We start from the raw sequence: 24,020 nt of genomic DNA, 5'->3' as shown, positions 1-24,020 counted from the left end.
TGTACAAATGCGCTTTACACAATTGATGTGTGTATGGATTGGGATAACAGTTGTATGAGCCCCTAATAAAATGTTAAAAAAAGAAAAAAAAAATGACAGCCCCAGAAACCCACAGGGACAGATCAGTCTTGCTCTCTGGGGTCACTATGAGATGGTGGTGTGTTTTGAGTGTGTCCAGGACTGAGTCAAAATGGGCAGGATGGGGGCGAGGACTTTTAAAGATGATCCCCGTCAGAGCAGTGGGCAGTGGCAGCTGGGCACCATCGAGTTCTTCTTGTTTCAGATTTGTGGAGACTGATCTTTGATGGTCGGGTGGTAGATTTAGTTAAGACTTTTTCTTGTTGTTTTAACAATCTGTGCTGCAAGCTGCTTGGGAAACTTTTGTAAATGTTACCTTCACATAGTTAAGTCTATATTGATTTATTTACTTAATTTTCCTAGTTATTCAATGGGACTTCAAAAATTGGTGGGAATTTCCCCTTACCTTTGAAGTCAATCTTCCACAAACTCTTTGAAGCTGCTTCTCATAAGCTATGCAAGAAGGCTACCTGACTGTAATAGAAATGCAGCTGAAAGCATATTTCAATGTCAAGGGCACCTTCATGTTGAAAGAAACCTCCTAAAATTTTCCATGCGATGGTTTGAAAACTTAACTTCCAAACAGAGTCAAAGTTACAAAATCACAACTTTTGCAGCCTCCATTATAAAAGCACACTGCTCCTTGGAATTAGCCCGTAGAGCGTATGATACACAGGGATGGATGCCCCTTGAGCTCACAGGCAATGATACACATGTATTTTATTTTGTTTCATGTAAGTAACAATCATGTTGCAAACAAAGAAGGGACAAGATGCATTTAAAAGGATCAGGGTTGCCTTTTTTTTTTTAGCATTCCCTCAAAGGGAATATAGTTCATCAGCATGTTACCACAATCTGCTCGGTGGAATGAGTCAGTAAACAGAGAGATCTTTCAAATGGTATTGCATAGACTTGTTTATTCCCTATTTAGTAGATGACGGGTGCTTAACATGTCTTTGAAAAGATAAGTAGATATAATGGATGCCTGTGCCGGGTGTGATTTGAGCATTTTACAAACAATCCTCTCCTTTCCCGTGGAGTGGCGATTTTAAGAAGGAGGAGCTTTCACGTGGGAAAGATTAGGATACTGGCAAGTTCAGGGCCGCAATAATACAAGAGCAGACTTCTGATTATTAACAAGTCAAACAGTTCCCCAAATGATGCTACTTAAATATGTAGTTACTAACAAAGCAGAGACACCAATCCAACATGAAGGATCACACTAACATGTGCTCTTTCCCAACGTCTGAAGAGCGAGAAGCGTCCCCAAGATGTTGAATGTGGAAAGACCTGTGGAACACACAGAGCAATAGGGTGGGGCACCATGGTGAATCCCTTTGGTGCAGCAAAAGATTCCAGTTTAAATCCATCCTCTGGGAGAAGGCCTGGTGATCTGTTTCCATCAAGGTTACAGTCGTCTAGAAAACCCTCAGGGGCAGTTCTGCCCTGTCTTCGGGATTGTGTCCTGCGCTGGACTTGACTTGCTGGCTCGGAGCAGCAATGCCCCGGGAGGCACTCATGGCTCATTTCATTCCCACATACCATTGGGCCAGTGGTCCTTGGACTAATGTTCCTACGGATAGTTTTAGGAATCTGGAGCGGTGGTGTGTATTTTTATTGAAAAATATTGTTTTTCACTCGTTAGCTATTTATAATACACTTTCATAAAATAACGGCTTTGTTCCTGGGAATTGAATTATTCATCCTTTGCCGAATTATTTCCTGTTGGAGGGAGGTTCTGACAAAGCCACCCCTCGCTGGCCGAGCTTCCACATCTCCTAAGTGATTCCAAACTATTGTTTATAAAAAGCAAAATGAAGGTCAGAAATGGAGCTGCATAAAGAAGTCCTTGTTTTCTCCCACAGATTAAAAAAAAAAAATCATCCAAGCCAAGGACCAAGAGAGTTTCATTGTTGCTTTGAAACAGTAGGTTAGAAAATTGACATTTATTCTTCAGAGACTCTATGCCTGCGATGGCGAGCACACACTTGCACACTCCTTATAAGCCTTTCCTCTCGTATCAGCTTTGGACGTTTGCTTATAAAGAGGAACACAGGACAACAGTGGACTCTCTGAGACACCCTGTGCATTGTACTCAATCCAATTACAGTTTTCTTAGAATGGACACACTACTATCCAGTTAGGGATGTTCTATATAGAAAAATGCAATTTTCCTGCAATGGTTTTCAGCACAATTGTGGTTATGTATGTAATATATATAGTCTCTTCCATACATGCTTCTTCATGGCTCTATTGTTTAGCTCTCCTGCACAATTAACAGGATTCTTGGTGACGTAGTGGCTCATATTGGGCTACTAACCGAGAGGGCAGTACTTGGTAGACACCAAACCAGCCTCTCCAGAGGAGAAAGACGAGGCATCCTAGGAGAGCTAATATTTCAGGTCTCAGAAAACCACAAGGGCAGTTCTACCCTGTCCTGTAGCATGACTATGAGTCAGAATTGACTTTGATGGAAGTGGATTGGTTTGGTTAAGTAGAGAGGGTTTGATATAAGACAAACAAAAGTCCATTTTAATAGCATTTCGATGACCTTTCCCTGGGCTATCATATTTCAATGTCAGTATTCTGTTCTGATAAAAGTCTGTTGTACTTGAGGGAGCCTCAGCTCCAAAATGATTGTTAATTTCAGATAAAAGAGAAGTTTCAGGAGAAGAAGAATGCTGGGGAAGATGTTGAGGGATTGGGGCACTCATACACCGCCGGTGGGATCATGAACTTGTACAGCCACTGTGGGAGAGTCTGGGGCTTCCTTAAGCAAATGCCAACAGAAATACCCTATGGCCCAGCCATCCTTCTACTCTAGGAAATAATGAACAGAACCCCAAGCGAGAGACACGCCCCTGTTTCTCACAGCACCATCTCTGCTAGCAACAAGATGGAAACCGCCAACAGTCTCTCTGTGGAGGAACAGATAAGTAAACAGGCATGCAACGGACTATGAGAACCCAAACTCACCGTCATGGAATCAGTGCTGTGTCATGGACACTCCCGCCCCCTCAACCCCCAACATGGGTGCATTTGGAAGATGTTACGCTCAGCAAGGTTGGCCAATCTCATAGACAAATACTGCATGCAACCACACTTACAGAAGAAGAAATCAAAACTAAAAAATGTTTCTCAGACCAAAAGGCTGGAAGGGGTAGAGAAGAAACGGTTATCAAGAGAAGAGGGGAAATATATCATCCCTTGAGCATATGCTCAATTTTTCAAAAAAGACAATTTTGATATGATCTTTTTCAGACTACTTTTCTCCTCCATGTGACAAACTACCTCTATGGCCGAATGTAATTTTTCCTCTGGAATTTGCTCGGCGCGATTGCTCAGCGTGGCATGAAGTCAGGCTCTTGTCACCATTTGCCCGTCACTCATCACCCAGCAGCCAAAGAGACGGGGGAGGACAGGGTGGTACCCTCACTAATTCAACCACGGTTCAGAATCCAGCCTATGGCGAGCCCTGGGGCCGCTCGGGTTGCCGTCTCCCCAGGAAATATCTTCGTATCTCCCACCTTCCTACTTGGCACCTCCACTTGGTGGCCAGTCGACTTTTCACGCTTCACCTGGCAGACCCACAGAACACTGGATTCTCAGGTGACCCTCCTGCTCCCCCGCGCACCTTGTGCTCCCTCTCGATCCCCCACCCCAGGGAATAGCACACGCACTGCTCCAAGGACAGTCAGAGGGAGCACTGATGACTTCTCTTCCATGCACCAAGGTGTCTACAGATACCAAACGCCTTAGTTTCAGAACATCCTACATTGCCCTGCCCCTCACCTGCGCCACTGACATACTCTGATCAGTGATTTTGGCACCTCCCACCTACCTTTCAGGAGCCCTGGTGGCACAGTGTGGTACTCCTTGGGCCGCTAACCTCAACATCAGCCACTCGAAACCACTGGCCACTCTGAAGTGAATGACAAGACTTTCCACTCCCATCCAGATTTTCACTCTTGGAAACCCACAGCCGCGCTTCTACTCTGCCGTAAAGGGTCACTAGGATTGAGTTTAGGGTTTATTCTACTGAGATAGTTAGTTTATTGTGCCAGCCTGGCCCATAAACACGTGTAGGATTCATTGAAGGGCGGAGACATAAATGGCTCAGCAAGCCTCGCCTTTCTAGTCTCTCGCTCTTTGATCATCGGACCAGTGTGCAGCTACCTTGCTTGTTCTCTGCCTCAATTTGCAAGCTACACTACCTGTGGGACACCTAACCTGTGGAGTGTGTCGCTGTAAGTTGAGGTCCCTTTAACACCACACGATTGGAATGTACATCTCTTGAGCTGGGGACTGACGGTTGGTGACCTGGCTGACAGGTGGTGACCTGCCTTGCTGTTTGCTGCCTGTGCTGGGATAGCCTGGATCTCTCTACAGCAGACGACCTGGCGGCCCTCAAGACTTGAAGGACTGCCAGTGTCTCACAACTCTCTAACATGTTTGAATTATACTGAGCCATTTGTACTGTTTTATAATTCAACTGTTTATTTCTTGTGTTATATGTCTATCTATCTGTATAACTGCTTTATAATTTAACTGTTTATTTCTTGTGTTATCTATCTATATCTATATATCTATACCTCTATCTATCAATCAATCTATCTAATTATTAGCAATCTGGTTTTGTCTCTCTAGAGAACCCTAACACTTCTACCCTTACAGCTGTTTATCCCGGCTTAAACCACCACACTGAAAGGTCCACAGACTTAGAGCTATCTTTCAGATGAAATCAAAGTCTTAGGAAGCCAGCTGGCAATTCCAGGTCAACAGTTTGAAACTACCAGCCACTCAGAAGGAGAAAGATGAGGCTTTTTACTCTCTTAAAGATTTCGAGTCCCCGAAACCCATAGGGGGAGTTCTGCTCTGTCTATAGGGTTTCTATGAGGAATGGCAAGGAGCCTGAGTTCCTGGAAGTCGGTGTGTGCAACAGGGGTTCTCCACCATGGCCTTCACTCCGCCGTCAAGTGGAGTCTGACTCACGGTGACCCTGGAGCATAGGCAGGACTTCTCCTGTGGGTTTCTGAGACTGTAACTCGACTGTTTAACGCCTCAAATCTGTTCAACTTCATCTGCTACCAATGAATAATAATTATTCAAATGATAGTTTCCATTATTTTAAAAGACTACCAAAGATTAGGAATGCATAACCAATGTAAAATTCAAAACAGCTAAATGAAATATTAAAGTTTATATATGCACTTATTTTTTTGCACTTATTTTTCTTAATTCGAAAATGAGGCAAGTGGAACATAAGCTTCTACATGTCCTCAAAGACTCATCTAAATAATCAATATTGAGTATCGCCCTGTTCTACAGATAGTTGTCAAACCAAACAATATTGGACTCTTCTTATTTAGTCACTATTTCATCACTGAGAAATGGTTGGAAAAAGTCGAGACTACTACATCGCCATCACAATTTGAAGTTAGCAGAGTGCTGGATAGAAAATAGTGTCACTCACCGGTGTGCAGATAAATGACTCAGGTGGAGCCCATGTTTCTCCTCAGCAGATAAGCCATCCAGCAGCATGTAGAAGATGAGGAAATTAGTCTGGCCAAGAGGTTGTGAAACCAGCCGGGCTTTCTCTAGCATATATGTATAAATTCTGGCTGATGAAAAGAAAAAAGAAAAAAAATTAAGAGTGATTCTGGAAATGTCAATGGTATTACTAGTTCTACTACTTCCATACATTTACCTATATGGTTTCATAACAAGAAATAATGCGATTCCAACACAGAACTTTTGTACACAAATGCAACGCGAACAAGAACTTTCTTTTCCCTTAACCAAAAAGCTCAAAAGGAAGTCTTAGAAGCTCCATCCGTAAAGACTTACAGCTCGGAAGCAACAGCCAGGTTGCTCTGCTAAACTTACTATACTGACCACCAAGTGCTCTGCTGCAGACAGGGACCAGAACTGACTAGGAACAAACAATTAAAAATACAAGCCATGTCCCCACCCCAGTCAGTCGTGGGGCTCTGGGGCTCGGCTCGAGGGGCTTCCCTCTGGGACATGGGGTGCAGTGAACGGTGTGACCCTTTGCTAGGCATGCCGACACAGTAGGGGATGCTGGGCCCCTCTAGGGTTTCCATATGGGCTCCGATACATTTCTTCACTTTTGCTTAAAAAAAACAAATAAACAAACTAAAGTCAACTCGACATTGCCCTTGAATCTGTTCTGGTTCACAGGGACCCTGTGGTGTCAGCATAGAGCTGTGTTCTGATAGGCTTGTCAATGGCAGGGTGTTGTATGGAAAGTAGACTAGCAAGCCTTTCTTTGCAGGCACCTCGGGATCAAGGCTTACTGGCAATCTGTCAGGTAACAGCAGACGGTGGTAACCTTTGCCCCAGCCAGCTAGCTGCTGACCGCATTACGGAGGCTCAGAATCTAGATCGATGCATGACATAATGCAGCAGTGTTTCCTGCTGGAAACAATACAAGAGAAATAATGTAGCAACAATGTGATTTGAATGTAGCCGACATGGTTTACTAGAGAGACAGAGGCAGGAGCGTACTGAGGGCTCACCACGGGAGCTGAAGCCTGGATTGTACCATGTCAGATCATGAAACGTCAATGCAACTGCTTGCAGCACCATTGTGGGGAGACAGAGGATGCTCAGGTGAAGGTACATCATGTTCATGTTTAAAAAAAAAAGTTATAAAACACATTCTTTGCTGAAATAACTTTTCCCAGTATGTTGTTATTTCATTAAGAACATCAATCCCGACTCCCCAAAACTCACGGCCATCGACTCCATGTCCCCTCACAGCGACCGTGTAGGACAGGGGAGAAGTATGTTTCTGAGACTGTAACTCTTTCCGGGAGTAGAAAGCCAGTCTTTCTCCCACAGTGTGGTTGCTGGTTTACAGTTTCAGACCTTGCTGTGAGCTGCCCAACTCATCACCAGAGTGCTGGCTAATCCTGAATTTGTTTACTACTCAGAAAGTATTGTTTTTTAAACTACACACACAGGAAGTGAACACTGTTCCCCTTGTCCTCTAGGGTCTCTGTGGGTTGGGACCGACTCAATGGCAGTGGGGCAGGTGCTTCGTTTCCTCTGTACTCTCCAAAAGCCAGGCGAGGGTGCAGGGCTGAGCCAGTGGCCCTTAGGATAATCATGACTCTGTACTCAGAGAGAGAGTGGGTACCGGCACCCACTTGCCCCAGCAAACATAGATGTTGTACTTTAAGCATTATGCACATCTAGTCAAATGCCACACCACAGGGACTTCAAACCCTTTCATCTAAATTCAGAAACAGTATAATTCATTAAATCAGCCTCCTTTACTCATCTCCAGCAGTGAGTAAAATTGCCATGTTATTAGCAAAATTCTGATCACTGGGATTTTAAAAGCATGCATTAGAGAAGCCAGTGTGGAAGAAAACATTAAAAAAAAAAACCCTCACTTCAATTGAGTCAATGCCAACTTATTGGACAGGGCAGAACTGCCCCTGTGAGTTTCTGGGGCTGTAATTCCTTATGGGAGTAGAGAGTAAACCACCATGGGACTCTAATCTGAGGGCAGTCAAAATGTATTGCAATTAGGGTTCTGGCACATACACTTATAGATTTATTCCAAACAAAATCATTTCTGCAATCAATGAATGACTACAGATACGTTCTCTTATTAAACAATTATCTTAGTCTCATTAAGGTAACTTCCAAAAAATATTTTTTTAAAGGTGGCCTGAGCAATTATGTGAGTAAGCAAATTGGAAACTGCTGAAGAAATTTTAATGGAATAAATCATAATCAGAAATGCATCTTGTGCTCACCTTCCCGACACAATTGCTGAAGACAAAGTAGGTGCATAAGCAAATGTGGTGAAGAAAGCTGGTGGTGCCCGGCTATCAAAAGATATAGCGTCTGGGGTCTTAAAGGCTTGAAGGTAAACAAGGGTCCATCTAGCTCAGAAGCAACAAATCCCACATGGAAGAAGCACACCAGCCTGTGAGATCACGAGGTGTCGAAGGGATCAGGTATCAGGCATCATCAGAACAAAAGTCATATCATTGTGAATGAGGGGAAGTGTGGAGTGGAGACCCAAAGCCCATCTGTAGGCAATTGAACATCCCCTAATGGAAGGGTCGCAGGGAAGAGACGAGCCAGTCAGGCTGCAGTATAGCAACGATGAAACATACAACTTTGCTCTAGTTCCTAAATGCTTCTTCCCTCTCTCCACCCCATCATGATCCCAATTCTATCTTACAAATCTGGCTAGACCAGAGGATGTACACTGGTACAGATAGTAACTGGAAACACAGGGAATCCAGGGCGGAGGATCCCTTCAGGACCAGTGGTGTGAGTGGCGATACTGGGAGGATAGAAGGAGGGTGGGGTGGAAAGGGGGAATCAATTACAAGGATCTACATATAACCTCCTCCCTGGGGGATGGATAACAGAAAAGTGGGTGAAGGGAGATGTCAGACAGCATAAGATATGACAAAATAATAATTTATAAATTATCAAGGGTTCAGGACGGAAGTGGGGGAGTGGGGAGGGAGGGGGAAAATGAGAAGTTGATGCCAGGGGCTTAAGTGGAGAGCAAATGTTTTGAGAATGATGAGGGCAATGAATGTACACATGTGCTTTACACAATTGATGTCTGTCTGGATTGTGATAAGAGTTGTATGAGCCCCTAATAAAATGATTAAACAAAAATATATATGCATCTTGGATTTGCAACTATGATCTAGAAAACAAGACCCGATCTAAATAGTGCCGTCTGAGGGGATCTGAGAGGCCAATGAAAGTCAAGGCAGAAGAGAGGTCACTTAGAAGGTGAGCAGAAATCTAATTTTGGAATTCCTAAGGGGTGATTTTCACATGAAATTGTGTTGCTTGTGCTTGTCAGGTGCCATCTGAGTGATTCCGACTCATAAGGACCCTGCATGCAGCACAAGGACATCATGAAACCCTGCCTGGGCCTGTGCTGGTCTTACAGGCTTCAACCCATCTCCCTGAGGTTCTGCCGTGTCCATGACTCCCTATGCAATAGGACAGGGGTTCTAAACCTGTGGGTCATGACCCCTTTGAGGGTCAAAGAACCCTTTCACAGGGTCACCGATTCAGAACAGTAGCAAAATGACAGCGATGAAGTAGCAATGAAAACAATGTTATGGTTTGGGGTCACCACCCTATGAGAAACTGTATGAAAGGGTGGTGGCATGAGGAAGGTTGAGAACCACTGCAATAGGATCTCCTCTCGAAGCACGTGTGCCAAGTCTGGGAGGTGGAGCATCCTCACCCTCATGTCTCAGTAGCCTTCCCGCTGAACTTCTCTGGGACCGATTGGTTTGTCCTGGGAGTCCATGGAGCTTTCAGCAGTCTTAGTCAACGCTATAGTTCCAGTCCATCAGTTCATCAGCTTATTCATTGTCCGGCTTTCCCGTGCAGATGAGGTGGGGCTTGGTTCTGTTGTGCACCGAGGGATAGGCGTCGGAACTCACTTGACAGCCCCTCAAAGTATTGTGAAGCAATGCTTTTTTATTTACATTGTAATGATTACAACCTTTCTGTTGTGACTAAATTGAAACTGTGGTCGTGAAAGAAAAAGAGCATGTTTCTAAGTTAAAGTGGCTTGTGGCTCAATGGGTGTAAGTGTCCACACATGAACGTAACTTCCTATTTACTGATGTCTACATATCTCAGGAATGATATATTTCAAAAGAATTATTTCTACTAGCAATAAACATGTGATCATCTATTTATCCAAATAGTCTATATCAATGCTTTCCCGCCCAAAAGGTCCCATACTTTTGTTTACAGATCATATGTGGCATAAAAAATAGAGGAAAACACTTATAAAGAGAAAATTAACTTTAATCCAAGATGGGACATGTTGGAAGGAATCAAGCTTCCCTCTTCCTCAAGAAATACAAGCATCTCCTTGCATTGCTGTTTCCACTGATTTCCAGAAACTCCCAACACCCAGTTCGCTCTGCCACATCCCTTCCACCTATAAACATATGGCCAACTAGGACCTCGTCTCCCCAAGCCCTGCCACGTTTTATTGAGCAGTCACCCCAAATCACACTATCACTCATCAACAGGGCCAAGCACTCTTCTCTCTTTCACCCCCAGGTCACTTTTTCGTTGGCTTATTAGTCTTCAGTCTCCATGGCTGGGGTGGGGTGGGGGTGGTGTCGGTAAAAGGAATCTCGAGGCGGGATCAACGGGGAGGCCCTCCAGTTGGATCTGACATTTGAAAGTCCTGATTCACTGCGTCAGGTGTCCATAGCCCCATCATCCTTACATTTAACCCACAGTGCCATATGCGTGTGGAGAGACACCCAGGACCCAGCTTTCCTGCGGGGCCGAGAAGAAAGGCGTTCCTGCGCTAAAGCCGCGTCGTGTGTGGGAATGGTGCACCTTGGTTTGCAGAAACCCATCTCCTCCCTTCAATTCTCTTGCAGGGTTTGTTCTTTTCCCATGTCAACTAACCTGGTTTATTTCAAAAGCTGCACCTCTATGCATGAAAATGAGGTTCTTTAATTAAGACGAGATCAACTAAGACCTTCTGAAACTTTACAAAGAATATTCAAGGAAGAGGATGACATGACAGATAATCAGTGGTGAGCCCCAAGAGCGCCGGGGTCAGTTAAGAGGAAAATAACTGCATCTGTTTATATTGGATTATAAACGCATCTTCCATCAAGGAGCCCGTTAGCACAGGGAGGTGTCCATAGTGCTTTTAAACGAAAAGGTGAGCAGTTGCCACCCACCAGAGATGTAGCGCCTCAGAAGCCTCAGGTTGCTGGGAGTCAGCATCATCGCTATGACAACACATCTTTGTTGATGTTAGTACAGAGACATGTTTCTAAGTGTATGAAAGAGCGATTTCTCCAATTTCCGGAGAGACCCCCGACCTTGGGTTGTGAGGTGATGGCGCCACTTTAACACATTAAAGAAGGAAAGTGTTTCCCGGAGAGTATTACCATGGCCAGTGCTCATTAGATTCAAGGAGTTAGGAGCCAGGCTCAGATACCATCGGGCAGAAGAGCAAAATGAGACATCTGCCAGTCAAGTGACGTGCCCAAGACCACAGATCTAGAAAAAGATAAAGCCAGGACTCAACCTCTGGCACGTTGGCTCTAGAAATTACGCATTCTTACATGACAGAAGGAAATAAAAACCCTTAAAAGCACACATGTTGTTATTTTGACCTTGTTAGATGTTTTGGTAATGGTGATCAAGTCAGTGCTTGACACAGCCTGCGTGCCATAAGAGAAGGCACTGTAGACCGCCAATCTCTACCAAGGCGCCACAAGAGACCTTTAATGGAAGCATAAGAAGAGAAGAAAAATGCAGGTATCAGAAAATAAACCCAAGAATCCCAAGTTGTAACTTTGAGTTGAAATAAAGAGAGTGACCAGGCTCTCAGCCGAGCTTATCTTTGGAGTATATCCTTATGAATTTCATCACGACATATGGAAGAAATGTATTTAAAAAATAAAGAGGCTCATACAATTGGAAGCAACACACACACACACACACACACACACATGCACACACAAAGAGTATATCCTTTACCACAAAGTCAGTGCTTTGGGCATTAAAGCACTACGTTTCCTGGGATATGCCAACTTCTGAAAGTCTTTCAATCATTTTATAGCAAACAGCACTCTCTTCAATAACAAATATTATTGAAGAGAAGATTGCTTTGTTAGTCTTTTAAAAAATGTTTTCGATTGGGAGCTAAGATTTAAATTATCCTCAATAAGTAATATCCAAGAAGGTAGCTTACTGCTTAACATGTTCTCATAAGGTTTACCTTGCATAAGTGCAAAGTGTGAGTGTTGGAAATCTCACTGCATAATGAGATTTGGAACCTGTCTAGTCTGTACCACCCATGTCAGCCACAGGAAGAGGTTGATGGCGTGTACTCCGGCCGACATTTTAAGTCACTTTTCTCAGCCATGTGGCTTCTCTTTTCTACAGCCGGGGCCGCGTGTTAGAGCTCCTGTAAGTAGCCTGAGCCCCGGCGTCGTGGTGGGCTGCACATTGGGCTGCCGACCAGACAGTGATCAATTCAAAGCCCGCCAGCTGCACTTCAGGGCGAAGATGTGACCTGTGATTCTCATAAAGTGTTACCGTCTCAGAAGCCTGCAGGGGTGATTTGACCCTGTCCTGTAGGGTCACCAAGAGTCAGAATTGACTCAGTGGCAGTGACATTTCTTTTTTTCTCTTTTATTCTAAGACTTATCATGAGACAACGTCAAAAGTAATTAATTTCCAACTACACGAAGCAAAGATTAACAGACGGCAGTGCGGCAGGAAGTCCAATCTCCCAATTCAGTAGCTGGAAACAGAGGAGAGGTGAATGTCATATGGCTGTAGAACTCATGGCCAATCTGTGACTGAAATCCAGAAGTTCACTCTCCAATGCACCATGGTATCTGACATAGATATTGCTTGGTGACCTGATGTATAGTTCTGGAGCTGCCAGGGAAGGCGCCCTCGTGGCATAGTGGGTGAACACCTGGCCTTCTCACCTCAAAGTCAGCAGTTTGAAACCACCAGCTGCTCCACTAGAGAAAAGTGAGGCTTTCTACTCCCACAAAGACGCACTGTCTCAGAAACACGGGGGCCATTCTGCTCTGTCCCCTACCGTCGATGAGTTGGAATCTACTTGATGGGATCGAGTGAGTGAGAGAGATAAATGTATCTGCAGGGCGATGAGAAGATATTTGAGATGCCACTCAAGTCTTCAAATGTGGTGAAATAAGCCTGGGACTCGAAAGATCACAACTAACTCATTCGCGACCGTCAAGTCACCCCAGCCTCCTAGCGACCTTATACACAATAAACCAGCAGAGCAGGGCGGAATACTGGCCTGGCAGCCAGAATTGTAAGTTATTTATTAACTTTCTTCAAAATACGAAACAATGACTCTGCCTACATCTATAGTCTGTATGTCCTAAAACAGAGTTTGTATTTTTATACCATGATTTATGATCGCATTTCCTGATTTTAAAGTTGATATTCAAGGATCATAACATAGCCGCAATACCAGCCCAGTCAGCCTGCCAGCTATATTTCTTTGACCTACTTTGTGGTATAATAACCGTGCTCCAATTTGAGGGAGAGCAAAAACACAACAAACTGATCTGAGTGGTACAACGCTCTTTAAAAATTTTGTAAATTTGTTTAAATTGGAATCACTTTTTTCACAACTGCTTTAAAAGTATCCAATGCCAAAAGTGTTTAGATTGGTGTTGAAATTATTTGAAACTAACCCATTGACATACGGTTTCCTCAAATGTTCGACGCCTGCGTCTTTGGCAATGACTGCTGATAATCTCTCTAATCTTCAAATAATTGTGAAAAGCCTGACAGTAAAGCTCTCTTTACTCTCCTGTCGCCTCTGTGTGTTCTACACCCAAACCACCGAGAGACAAGGGAATGCCGTGAAGCCACTTGTCACGGGCTGAACTGTGTCCTCCCTGAATATGTGCCAACCTGATTGAGCGACGCTTCTCAGTGGTTTGGCAGTTATGTAATGAAGCAATGTGGCCTTTATGCAATGATCTCCCATGATGCGATCTAATGCAATAAGCCAATAAAAGGATTAATGATGAAATGTAACAGTCTTAATCCAGTTATAGTCCTGATCTGATGCGAGGGGAGCTTCCCGCGGGTGTGGCTGGTAACACTTATAATCTTACAAGAGAAAAGAGAACGGTGCAGAAATGAGAGGGATGTATTACCATCAAGAAAAACAAACAGGAGAGGAATGCATCCTTTGGCCTTGGGGTCCCTGTGCTGGGAATCTCCTAGACCCAGGGAAAGATAGATGTCAAAGTCCAAGGAGAACGCGGAGAAACACAGTGCTGACATATGCTGAACGGAGGCAAAACACCTTTCCCCAGAGCCACAGCGAGAGAAAAAGCCTTTTGCTGGAACTTGCCCTGTGAATTTGGACATCTAGCCTCCTAAACTGTGTGAGAGAAAAAAATTCTGCTTGAGAAAGTCCTCCACTCTTGATGTTTCTGTTACAGCAGCGCTTGATATTTAAAGAGACTATTCCTGGAGCCCGGAGGTCAACAGAATACTTCATGTTGAGTTCAAAGAATGCTAAACATTAGACACATTTAAGCAATCTAGTCCAAATGTCCTACCTAGGGCAGCAATAGTTTAACACTTTAGGTGTCTGTCTAAAGAACATATTTGGTTGAAATAGTCTATTTCGAATATCAGACAACAAGATAGAAGGTTCTTGTAATTAAATGGAAACATCACTATCCTTTAATATCCATCGACCATGTAGCATGCAAATGTATCTTTGTACTCAAGACCACGCCCTCCTGGTAGCAATTATCTAAAGATGCTTGAAGAAACTTTATGAATTTTCCTTGAGAATTCTCTGCTTCCTTTTAATGACTTTCCGTCTCTAACATTAACTCAAAGAACGTGGTACTTGGATCTTCTATCGCCTGATAACATTCTCTGAACACATATCTCTTATTTAGAAATATAGAGTTTCACACTAGTCCAGCCCCTTCGAAATATAATTGGCTCTGACCACCCAAGTTCTTGGTATTACACATTACACATCTATTAATGCAGTCTACCATAGTACAGTCATATATAGGTATAGAGATAGAGATAGATGCAGTTCTATTACTATTCATTTTAAAAATCATAGAACATTATCACTAAAGCATTTGGCCAGACTTTTTTAAAGGAACACAGCATGAAGCTATAAAGCAAACAAACATAGGCGATGGTTTCTGAAGTCAGGGCTTTAATGAGGATACGAGAACGGATGGTGGAGCAATGTGTAAGGTGGAGACAGCCTATATTGATGCTTGGATTGCTGTTTTCATAAGAGAAGATGAAAGATTAAGAAACCAACTTATACAGAATACGGAGATTCTACAGAGCTTATGGTAATAGTCCCTTAAGGATTCAGATGGCATTTCGGGACCTTGAAGTGCTTCAGCTTCAGCTCTATGAATATTTAGTACCATTGTGTCACGGTATGTTGCCGGCAGCATTGGCAGGAGCAGTATCCGTGGATTTGATTATGCCAATGATGTGTGCCGCTGCGTGTTAATGGATTGCTGCTGAACAGAATGCCACCAGTCAGGGTTTACTGTGGGATCTTCCAGGTCTTTCATTTCCCTATGCGCATAGAATCATTGCCTAAATTGACATTTCTGGAGAGAACATCTATATGTTAAATCCTTTGTGGGAGAGAAAAAGATGGGAAAGGGAACATTGAACAAGAAAGGAAAAAAAAAGTCGTGCTAGCAATACATCAGAAAAGAATGGCTCCTCTGCTGCAGTGTCCATAATAGGAGTGACCAGCTGTCCTCAAGGCTGGGCTGTAACCAAGCTTCTCACACTTGAATGTACATGACCGTCCCCTGGCAATCTTGTTAAAATGCCGTCTCAATCAAGAGGTGTTAGAGATGTTGTCTCTCTAACCAGCTCTTAGATTATGTGACTACTGTTAATCCATGGGACACAATGTCAGACACACACGCAAGGAGCTAGATCCTGAACTGCTAACCCAAAAGGTTGGCAGTTCAAGCGCATCAATGAATCCACGGGAGAAAGATGAGTCTCCCTCCAGGTGGGCAGTTGTTAGGTACCCTCAAGTCTACCGAACACAAACACTGCTGTCACTTTGTCAATTCATCTCCCTGAGGGAATTCCACCTTGCTTCCACCCCTCTACTGTACCAAGAGCTGTGCCCTTTTCGAGGACCAGTCTCACCATCCTTCTTTCTCAGGACCATTCTGACTGGACTTGCCCCAAGACCTAGCTGTTGGTTCCGGCAGTCTATGCGACTTGCATAGTCTTCCCCAGCACCACCATTCCAAATTACCGGTTCTTCTCCAGGCTCCCGTATTCCTTGTCCACCTTTCACAGGTGACAAAAATACCACGGCTTGAGCCCGGCGCACCTTAGTTCTTAAAGGGACATCTTTGATCTTTAACAGTTCAAAGAAGTCTTGTGCAGGAGACCTGCCCAATGCATTAAGTCATGTGATTTCTTGACTACAGTTTCCACAAAAGTCGATTGATGTTTTAGAATTTACAGTCCCACAAAGGCCATGCAGAGTGTTGGTGTGGGTGGGAATGGATTCAATGGTAGTGGGCTTCTTTTTTATGCTTAATAGTCACTCACCTTATCAAGATGTTCGCTTCCTGCCCTTGCAACCCTTTCTGCCCACCTAGTCGCCACGACTGTGGCCCAGCAGACACGAAAAGCCCCCAAGAACATGTGCTCATCCCTGAAACTATGCACCATTCATCGAGACAGTGTTCTTACTCTAGATGTGTAGCCTACAAAATCCAGACTGGTAAACCAAAGTTTAGGGCTCAAGCCATCTCTCCCAACGAGCTCTTCATAAAAGGACAGCCATGACATTTTCCGTCTTCTTCCTCAATACTCTAATTCAAAGATACCAATTTTGCTCTAGTCTTCCTTATTCCTTGTCCACCTAGAACTCTAGACCGTAAAATTTAAAACAAACAAACACATAAAGAAACTTTCCTATTTCAAAATTTAAGCCATTAACATATGGTCTAGTTCAAAATTTAAGTCAGGGACATTGTCACAAAATAGTTATCGTTCTCACACCCTTTTTGCATTTTGGAGGTCAAATAAAGTTTAATTTTGACATGAACTTGTTGCAAAATCCACCTTATTGTTTCTGAATCACAGCTAACCTACTCCTGCTTCCCGAAGGAAGATGAGTAAATCCTAAAATCCCAAACAATGTGAACTCTCCCAAATTGGCTTTTTATTCTTTTGCATATTTAAATTTATGTGTAATTAGCATTTGTTTGAATGCTGATAACTGCTATTAAGGTAGTTGATCCCTCCAAGTCGATTGTGCATCACAAGGAACATTTTATTTATAATATTAATTTCGCTGGTTTATCTGTTCTGATCAGAAAGATGTAAAACACATTGTGATTCTCAATTGGTTGTACTTGAAATAGGAGGTTTTCATAAAATACACACTAACTGTTCAAATCAAATGAGAAGTGGGTTTAGTTTGAGTTTAGTTTGGTGGTGTCTTGAGTTTTAACGTGTCTTCATTTAAAATATGGACTTGGTCTTAGTTAAAATAATTATCAATGTATGTCATATACACTCAAGTTACAATACACAGAAATTGAGTATTTAAGTTCATTTCTAGGTTCAGCAAGTATAGTTTATTTGGTTTGGGGGTCAATATTTTATATTTATGCAATAATAATCATGAAAAGTCTTGCCTTGCCTTTTAGAATCTTTTTCCAGTTCAGTTGTTTTAGAATTCATAAGATTTTTTTCTGAAATACGAATATTTGCATACAGCTAAAACATGCACACACATACCACACACGCACACGCACGCATAAGCATACTGGTGTCACTGAGCCTGATTCCTGTTCTCAGATACAAGTATGTTATTCTAACAGAGAAAAACTTTCAAGAATCATCACCAGAAGTCAATTAACAAAGTCCCAACATGGAGATCGGAATGTCTTTCTTTGGATTCAATTCTCTTTCTCCACATTCCCAGAAAGAAGGCCACAGACAGGGAAGAAAGGTTTGACTGTACAGGTTCCCAGACTTCCACCAGGGTTTTACTGCCCCCTGGTGGTACCACCTACGAATACCATTGGCATCTTTAGGCACTTACCTCCAGTTAAGCATTTGTTCCTGTCACAGAATTGCAACTCAAAATACTTTATGAAGCAACTGGACACATCATTCGCAGTTGTCTTGGCATGTCCAAAGGCTTCTAAAATACACGTGACCTGCAACAAAAGAAAAACAAAGAGTGTTGAACAACTTCTTGTTAAAAATAACATCAAAGGAACATCAAAGATATAGGGAATGTATCATTATCTAAAAGATTTATACTATTGACATAACATATTAAAGTTTTACAATCAATTTTCCTCAAATTACTAAATGCTACCGTCTCTTCTTTTGGCTCACGAAAATAAAATCGTGATACAGTAATATGCTGCTTCACTTCACTTCATGATGCCCGGCAGTTTATATATGTGAAGACAACCACTGCACCACCAACCAAAGAATCCAACCCAGCCCCTGTGAGAGAGCTTTGAAACGTGAATGGGACCCTGGACGTTCTGATGTCAGATGGAACTTGACGGGAAGCAGAGAATCTCAGAAAGATGTTTATTTGTGTTTCATTGACCATGCAAAGCCATTTGCCTGTGTGGGTCAATAACAAACAGTAGATCGCTTTCTGAAGAATGAGGATTCTAGAACACCTCACTGTGCTCATGTGGAACCTCAACATAGATCAAGAGGCAAATGTGCAAACAGAGCAAATGAATAATGCATGGCCTACCATCAGGAAAGGTCTGCATCGGGGTTGTATCCTGTGCTCATATTTATTAAATCTGTAGGCTGAGCAAATAATTAACCTCAATGAGCTACAATGTGGTGTCAGTATTGGGAGAAGGTTTATTTACAATCTGCCATATGCAGGTGACACCACCTTGCTAGAAGAAAGTGAGGAGGACTTGAACTGCTTGGTGATGGAGGTCAAGGACTACAGGCTTCGATATGGATTACAACTCGATGAAAGAATACACAAATCCTCACAGCTGGACCAATGAACAGCTGAGATCAAATGATGCATTGCTTTGTGTAGATCTGCTGCACAAGGCCTCTTAAAGTGTTGAAAAACAGGGAGATTACTTTGAGGACTAAGGTGGACTTGACAGTAGTCATGGTACTCTCAATTGCCTCCTATGCATGTGAAACTTGAATGCTGAATAAGAGGACTGAAGAAGAATTGATGCGATTAATGTCCAGCACAAATATCAAGTATTCAACGGTTAATAACAATGGTTATTATTTATGATTGTCAAAAATAATAAAATAAAAATAAATTGAATTATGATGCTAGAGAAGAACATGGATCGTAAGGTGAACTGCCAAAGAACAAACACCCTTATCTTGAAAGAGAAGTACAGCCAGGATGCACCTTGGAAGCAAACATGGCGAGGCTCCATCTCACGTACTTTAGACATGCTCTCAGGAGAGACCAGTCCCTGTGAAATCACTTGATAATTGGAGGGGCAGTGGGAAAAGACAAAGGCCTTTGACAAGATGGGTTGACACAGCGGCTGCAACAATGGCCTCAAACTGAAGAACAATTGTGAGGACGGCGCTGGACTGGGCGGTGCTTCCTTCGGTTGGACATTGGGTCGCTATGAGTCAGAACCAGCTCAATGGCCCTGTATTAGTCTAGGTACTTTGGAGAAACAAATCCACAGCAACTCACGTATAAGAGAGAGTTTTATGCAAAGAAAATGTGCATCACGAAAATATCCCAACCCAATGCTGCCCAAGCCCACAAGTCCAACATTAACCCATACCCAACACCAGTCCACAAAGTCCTTCACCTCACAAAACAGAGGCAATAATGCCGACTGCAGGAGGAAAGCTGAGTCCGTGAACGTGTAAGCATCTCAGCACTGGCAAGGGTCTCCACACGGCTGCTCCAGCACCCAGGGCTGCATCGGGATAGGTCCATGTAGCTTCTCCTGGGGATGTCTTGTAGGACGTCAATCTTGCAAGCTGAAGCAGGGAACTGCTAAGGCAGCTGCACCCGATGCAACCATCACAAAACAAGAGACCCGAGAACTAGAAAGGTGAGGCTTCACCACCCATTTATCCCTCCACCTTTCAACCAGCACCACATGTGATTATCGGCCAGGCTGGCACAATTAACTAACTCAGGCCCCTAACAACAAAAGGCTCCTGCTAACTTGAGGGGAGGGATTAGAATTACCACATGCAATTACTTTAAAATGTTAAAACTTTTTTTAACATGATGTCACTATAACATAGATTTGATTCTTAAACATTTCATTGTGCTCCATAGAAACTTGCTGAGATCCGTAACTGCTTCTTCTTCACCCTGTCTGGACCCTGCTTTGTGTCTCGTGCCAGTAGTTGTCTCCCACAAGAACACAAATCCGAGCCGACACTGTCTCATTCGGGTGTTTCCAGCTGCAGCCTACTGTACTCCAGGCAATGGAAATACCACTAATAGAACTCAGATCCACCCTGGAGTCTAAAATCATTTCCTAGCAGGATTTCTTCTCCCTGGCTCCATCCATCTATGCTCCTGTGCAGATGAGGTCTAAGCAATTGTCCACTCAGTATGAAAATAGGGATCAAAGGGCTTTTCCTGTCTTTGAACATGAGCATGTAAGAAGCCCGATGGGCTGCTAATCACCAGGGCAGCCATGGGATGTCAGCCAGCCGATTGCTCAGCAGTATAAAGATGAGGCTTTCTACTCCCTGAAGGAGTACAGCTTCTGAAGCCCACGAAGGCAGTTCTAACTCTGTCCTATGAGGGTCACTGAGTTGGAATCAACTTGATAGCTTTGTGTAGTAGTGGCAGTTATGTAATCTCCTGTCAACTTGGGAAGGGCTAGAGTCTAACCTATCAATCAGGTCACAGCTTGATGACCTCATTTGGAAGCACTATGAAGATAAACAGCTCACTGGAGGCCTGACACATTCTCTCCCTGCGAGACATTACTCTTGATAAGTCACATGGGACTATGCTGATAGAGCCAAAACCCTGGAGCTGGAGGAGACATGTGGAGACCTACACTAGTGCTGAGATGCTTCCACCACCACTTTCCACCCTTTGGCCTGTGACCTTCCTGCATTTGGTGTCATTGCATGTGTTGTGTGAGTCTGAAGAGGAACCTACAGACTGTTATCGTACATATGGGCTAATATCAGACTTCTGAACTTGGTCAGGACTAGGCTGGGATGTTTTCTTAAAATACAATTACTCTTTGATATAAAGTTCTCTCTTAGACGCCTATGAATCTCCCTGGATTTGTTTCTCTAGTCTACCAGGACTAACACAGTAGTGTTAGGTTGATGTAAATTTGATGTAGTTTCTGCTTCAGACACAAGAGGGAGCTTATTAATACCTTTTACATAAACTAGGTTTTTATTTGTTTATAAAAATTTCTGGTGAGGCACGGATGATCCCTTCAGGACCAGTGGTGTGAGTGGCAATACTGGGAGGGTAGAGGGAGAGTGGGTTGGAAAGAGGGAACCGATTATAAGGAATTATATGTGACCTCCTCCCTGGGGGACGGACAACAGAAAAGTGGATGAAGGGAGACGTCGGACATGGCAAGATATGACAAAATAATAATTTATAAATTATCAAGGACTCATGAGGGAGCAGGGAGCGGGGAGGGAGGGGAAAAATGAGGACCTAATGCCGGGGGCTTAAGGGAGAGGAAATGTTTTGAGAATGATGAGGGCAATGAATGTACAAATGTGCTTTACACATTGATGTATGTATGGATTGTGATAAGAGTTGTATGAGCCCCTAATAAAACAATTGGGAAAAAAAAGAAAGAAAGAAACGCTGCCCCCTCCTGTACCATCCACACAAAAAAATTTCTGGTGCGTATATGTATTTTTTAGCATTTTACCCCCAAATAAGAAAAAGAGAATATTTATGCTACTTTAAAAAATTTCTGGGAACTGTTATATAAAAGGTCTACAATTCACATACAAGTATCATAGAATGTGAAAGATTATAAAACAGTTTGATAATAACAACAAAACTAAACTTTTGTGTTTGGAGTTGGAAACTGTGGTAGAATATACATTGCATTGGCATAAAAGTTAATGAGCTAGATTTGTTTGAAATAACCTATTTCTAAAAATAATAAAAATTGAATTGATATCTGGGGTAGCAAAGTTTTCTTTAAAAATAATTTGAAATATTATTTATAAAGCCTTTTTACTACATTTTCCAGTAATTTAATATTAAATAATTAATCATATCTGTATGCCTACTGCCACTGAAGCAATTCCGACTCATATTGAACTTGCTCGGGGTTTCCAAGGCTGTACATTTATACAGTAGATGTTAGCCTCATCGTTCTCCTCGGGAATGTTTGGGGGGAGTTGAACTGTCAATGTTTAGACTAGCAGTCCCATGCTTACTCCACGATGCCATCAGGACTTGGATATATTTTAAAACAGTCTGTTTCAAACAGTTCTGTTGCTGAACCTGATAATACAGGTTTTATTACTATAAGAAAAAAGGACATACAAGATCATGAGTGACATGTAGCCAGCATTGGAAATCGAGGACACTGATTGAAAGTGTGTACTTTGGGCTGAGAAGTAGCTTCTGTCCTCACGCTTTGCTGCTGCTGATTAAGACATCCTGAAAATTTCCCAAACTTTGCTTTCTTTTTTTCTGACAGGAATAACTCCTTTGCGGGTTGTAATTTTCAGGCGAATAAACCACTCAAGTAGTGTCTAGCACAAATATCAAGTATTCAACAATTAATAGCAATGGTTATTCTTCATGATTGTTAAAATAATAGAAAACATCTATATTGTGCTTACTACACGATAGATATCATTCTGAAGTGTGTATATTATGCATGCACATGCATAATTATATATTTCTTCTAATTTTCAAAACTAACGTCTTCATTTGCTGCTATAATAACTATGCAGGTGTATAATGCATAAAACAACATTAAACTAAATGAATCAGCAAACATAGATATACAAAAGGCAGTCAGTCTTTCATTCTGCATTGCAAGTGCACAAATCAAGACTAACTATGAGTTGAATCCTTAGGAAACACAGACGCCTTTTCATGCCCAGTGAATTTCCTGACCAATAGGTGGCACTAAAGAAGCATGTTAAGGGACTCTCGGCTCTTATGTAAGGAGCCCTGGTGGACTAGCGGGCGCCCAGTGGGCTGCTAACCACAAGGTCAGCAATTTGAAACCACCTGCGTCCCTACTGGAGAAAGAGGAGGCTTTCTACTCCACCTGCGTCCCTACTGGAGAAAGAGGAGTCTTTCTACTCCCTTAGAGCATCAGAAACCCACCAGGCAGTTCCAGCCTGCCTTATAGAGTACCCATGAGTTCAATTTAACTTGGTGGCAATGAGTTTAGAGTTTGGGCCTTGTTTTGAGTAAAAAATAGACTGAAGAGCAGCAAGTGGGTACCTGATTTTGAAGCAAAACAAAACAAAACAAAACAAAAAAACCCTAGAATGTTGTAAAGGAATAAAACATTCAAGGTAGATAGATTGCCATCGTTAGGAGGTGCCTCCTGAGTTCATTCCAACACTTTGAGATGCTATATGCCTGGCTGAGTGGAATTTTCCCCATAGGATTCCCTGCTCAGCTGTACTCTGTGGAAGCAGCTGGCCAGGTTCTTTGACCTGTGGAGTCTAGTTTTAAAATGCAGACTTTGAATTTAGCGGCTGAGCCTACAGCTGACTTCTGCTCATACCAAATGAAAACCGAACCCACTGCCATCAAGACCAATCCAACTGATAGGGTGTACAAGACTATAAATGTCCACAGGAGCAGGAAGGGGCCTCCTCTCTCTCTGCCAGAGTGGCTGGTAAGTTTGAACTGCTGACTTTACATTAGATGCCCAAAGTCTAAGCTTCAGCATGTAAACTAACCAACCAGCCAACCAACCAACCAACCAACCAACCAACCAGCCAGCCAGCCAGCCAGCCAGCCAGCCAGCCAACCAACCTCACTGTCATTGAGTTGATGCTGACTCATAGCAAGCCCACGGGGTAGAGTAAAACTGCTCCTGTGAGTGTCCGGGACTATAACTGCGTATGGGAGTAGAAAACTACTCTCTGCCAGAGTGGCTGGTGGTTTTGAACTTTGGACCCTATGGATCATAGGTCAACTTGTAACCACTATGTCACCAGGGTTCCAGTATAATTGCATAATACTTTGAATTTTAACTAAATTAATTTGTATTTCAGTACTTATTTGATAAATTTTATATCTTGCTGAAATTATGGAATATTTTTAAGACTTGATGTTTTTTGTACAAACTGTGACCCATTGTTTCTTAAAAGTTGGGTCCTTGGAACATAGAATGATTATCAGAACTATTATC

At 42.9% G+C, this 24,020-nt stretch overlaps 1 protein-coding gene across 1 annotated transcript in view; it reads right to left on the bottom strand.

Annotated features, from left to right (window-relative positions):
- Window positions 1–24,020, bottom strand: part of MYO16 (myosin XVI) — a 580,058-nt gene that overhangs the window by 371,670 nt on the left and 184,368 nt on the right. The window contains exons 14-15 of the mRNA XM_004704405.2: window positions 17,738–17,855; window positions 5,552–5,699 (exon numbers count right to left, since the gene is read on the bottom strand). Coding sequence (XP_004704462.1) covers window positions 5,552–5,699; window positions 17,738–17,855 — 266 coding nt within the window. The remainder of the gene's footprint in view (window positions 1–5,551; window positions 5,700–17,737; window positions 17,856–24,020) is intronic.

The sequence above is a fragment of the Echinops telfairi genome, unplaced genomic scaffold (assembly GCF_000313985.2).
Source record: "Echinops telfairi isolate 266 unplaced genomic scaffold, ASM31398v2 ScPeMD7_7467;HRSCAF=8505_1, whole genome shotgun sequence".
NCBI classification, from domain to species: domain Eukaryota; kingdom Metazoa; phylum Chordata; class Mammalia; order Afrosoricida; family Tenrecidae; genus Echinops; species Echinops telfairi.
Note: the sequence above shows the minus strand (reverse complement) of the source record. Positions and strands in the feature narration are given on the sequence as shown.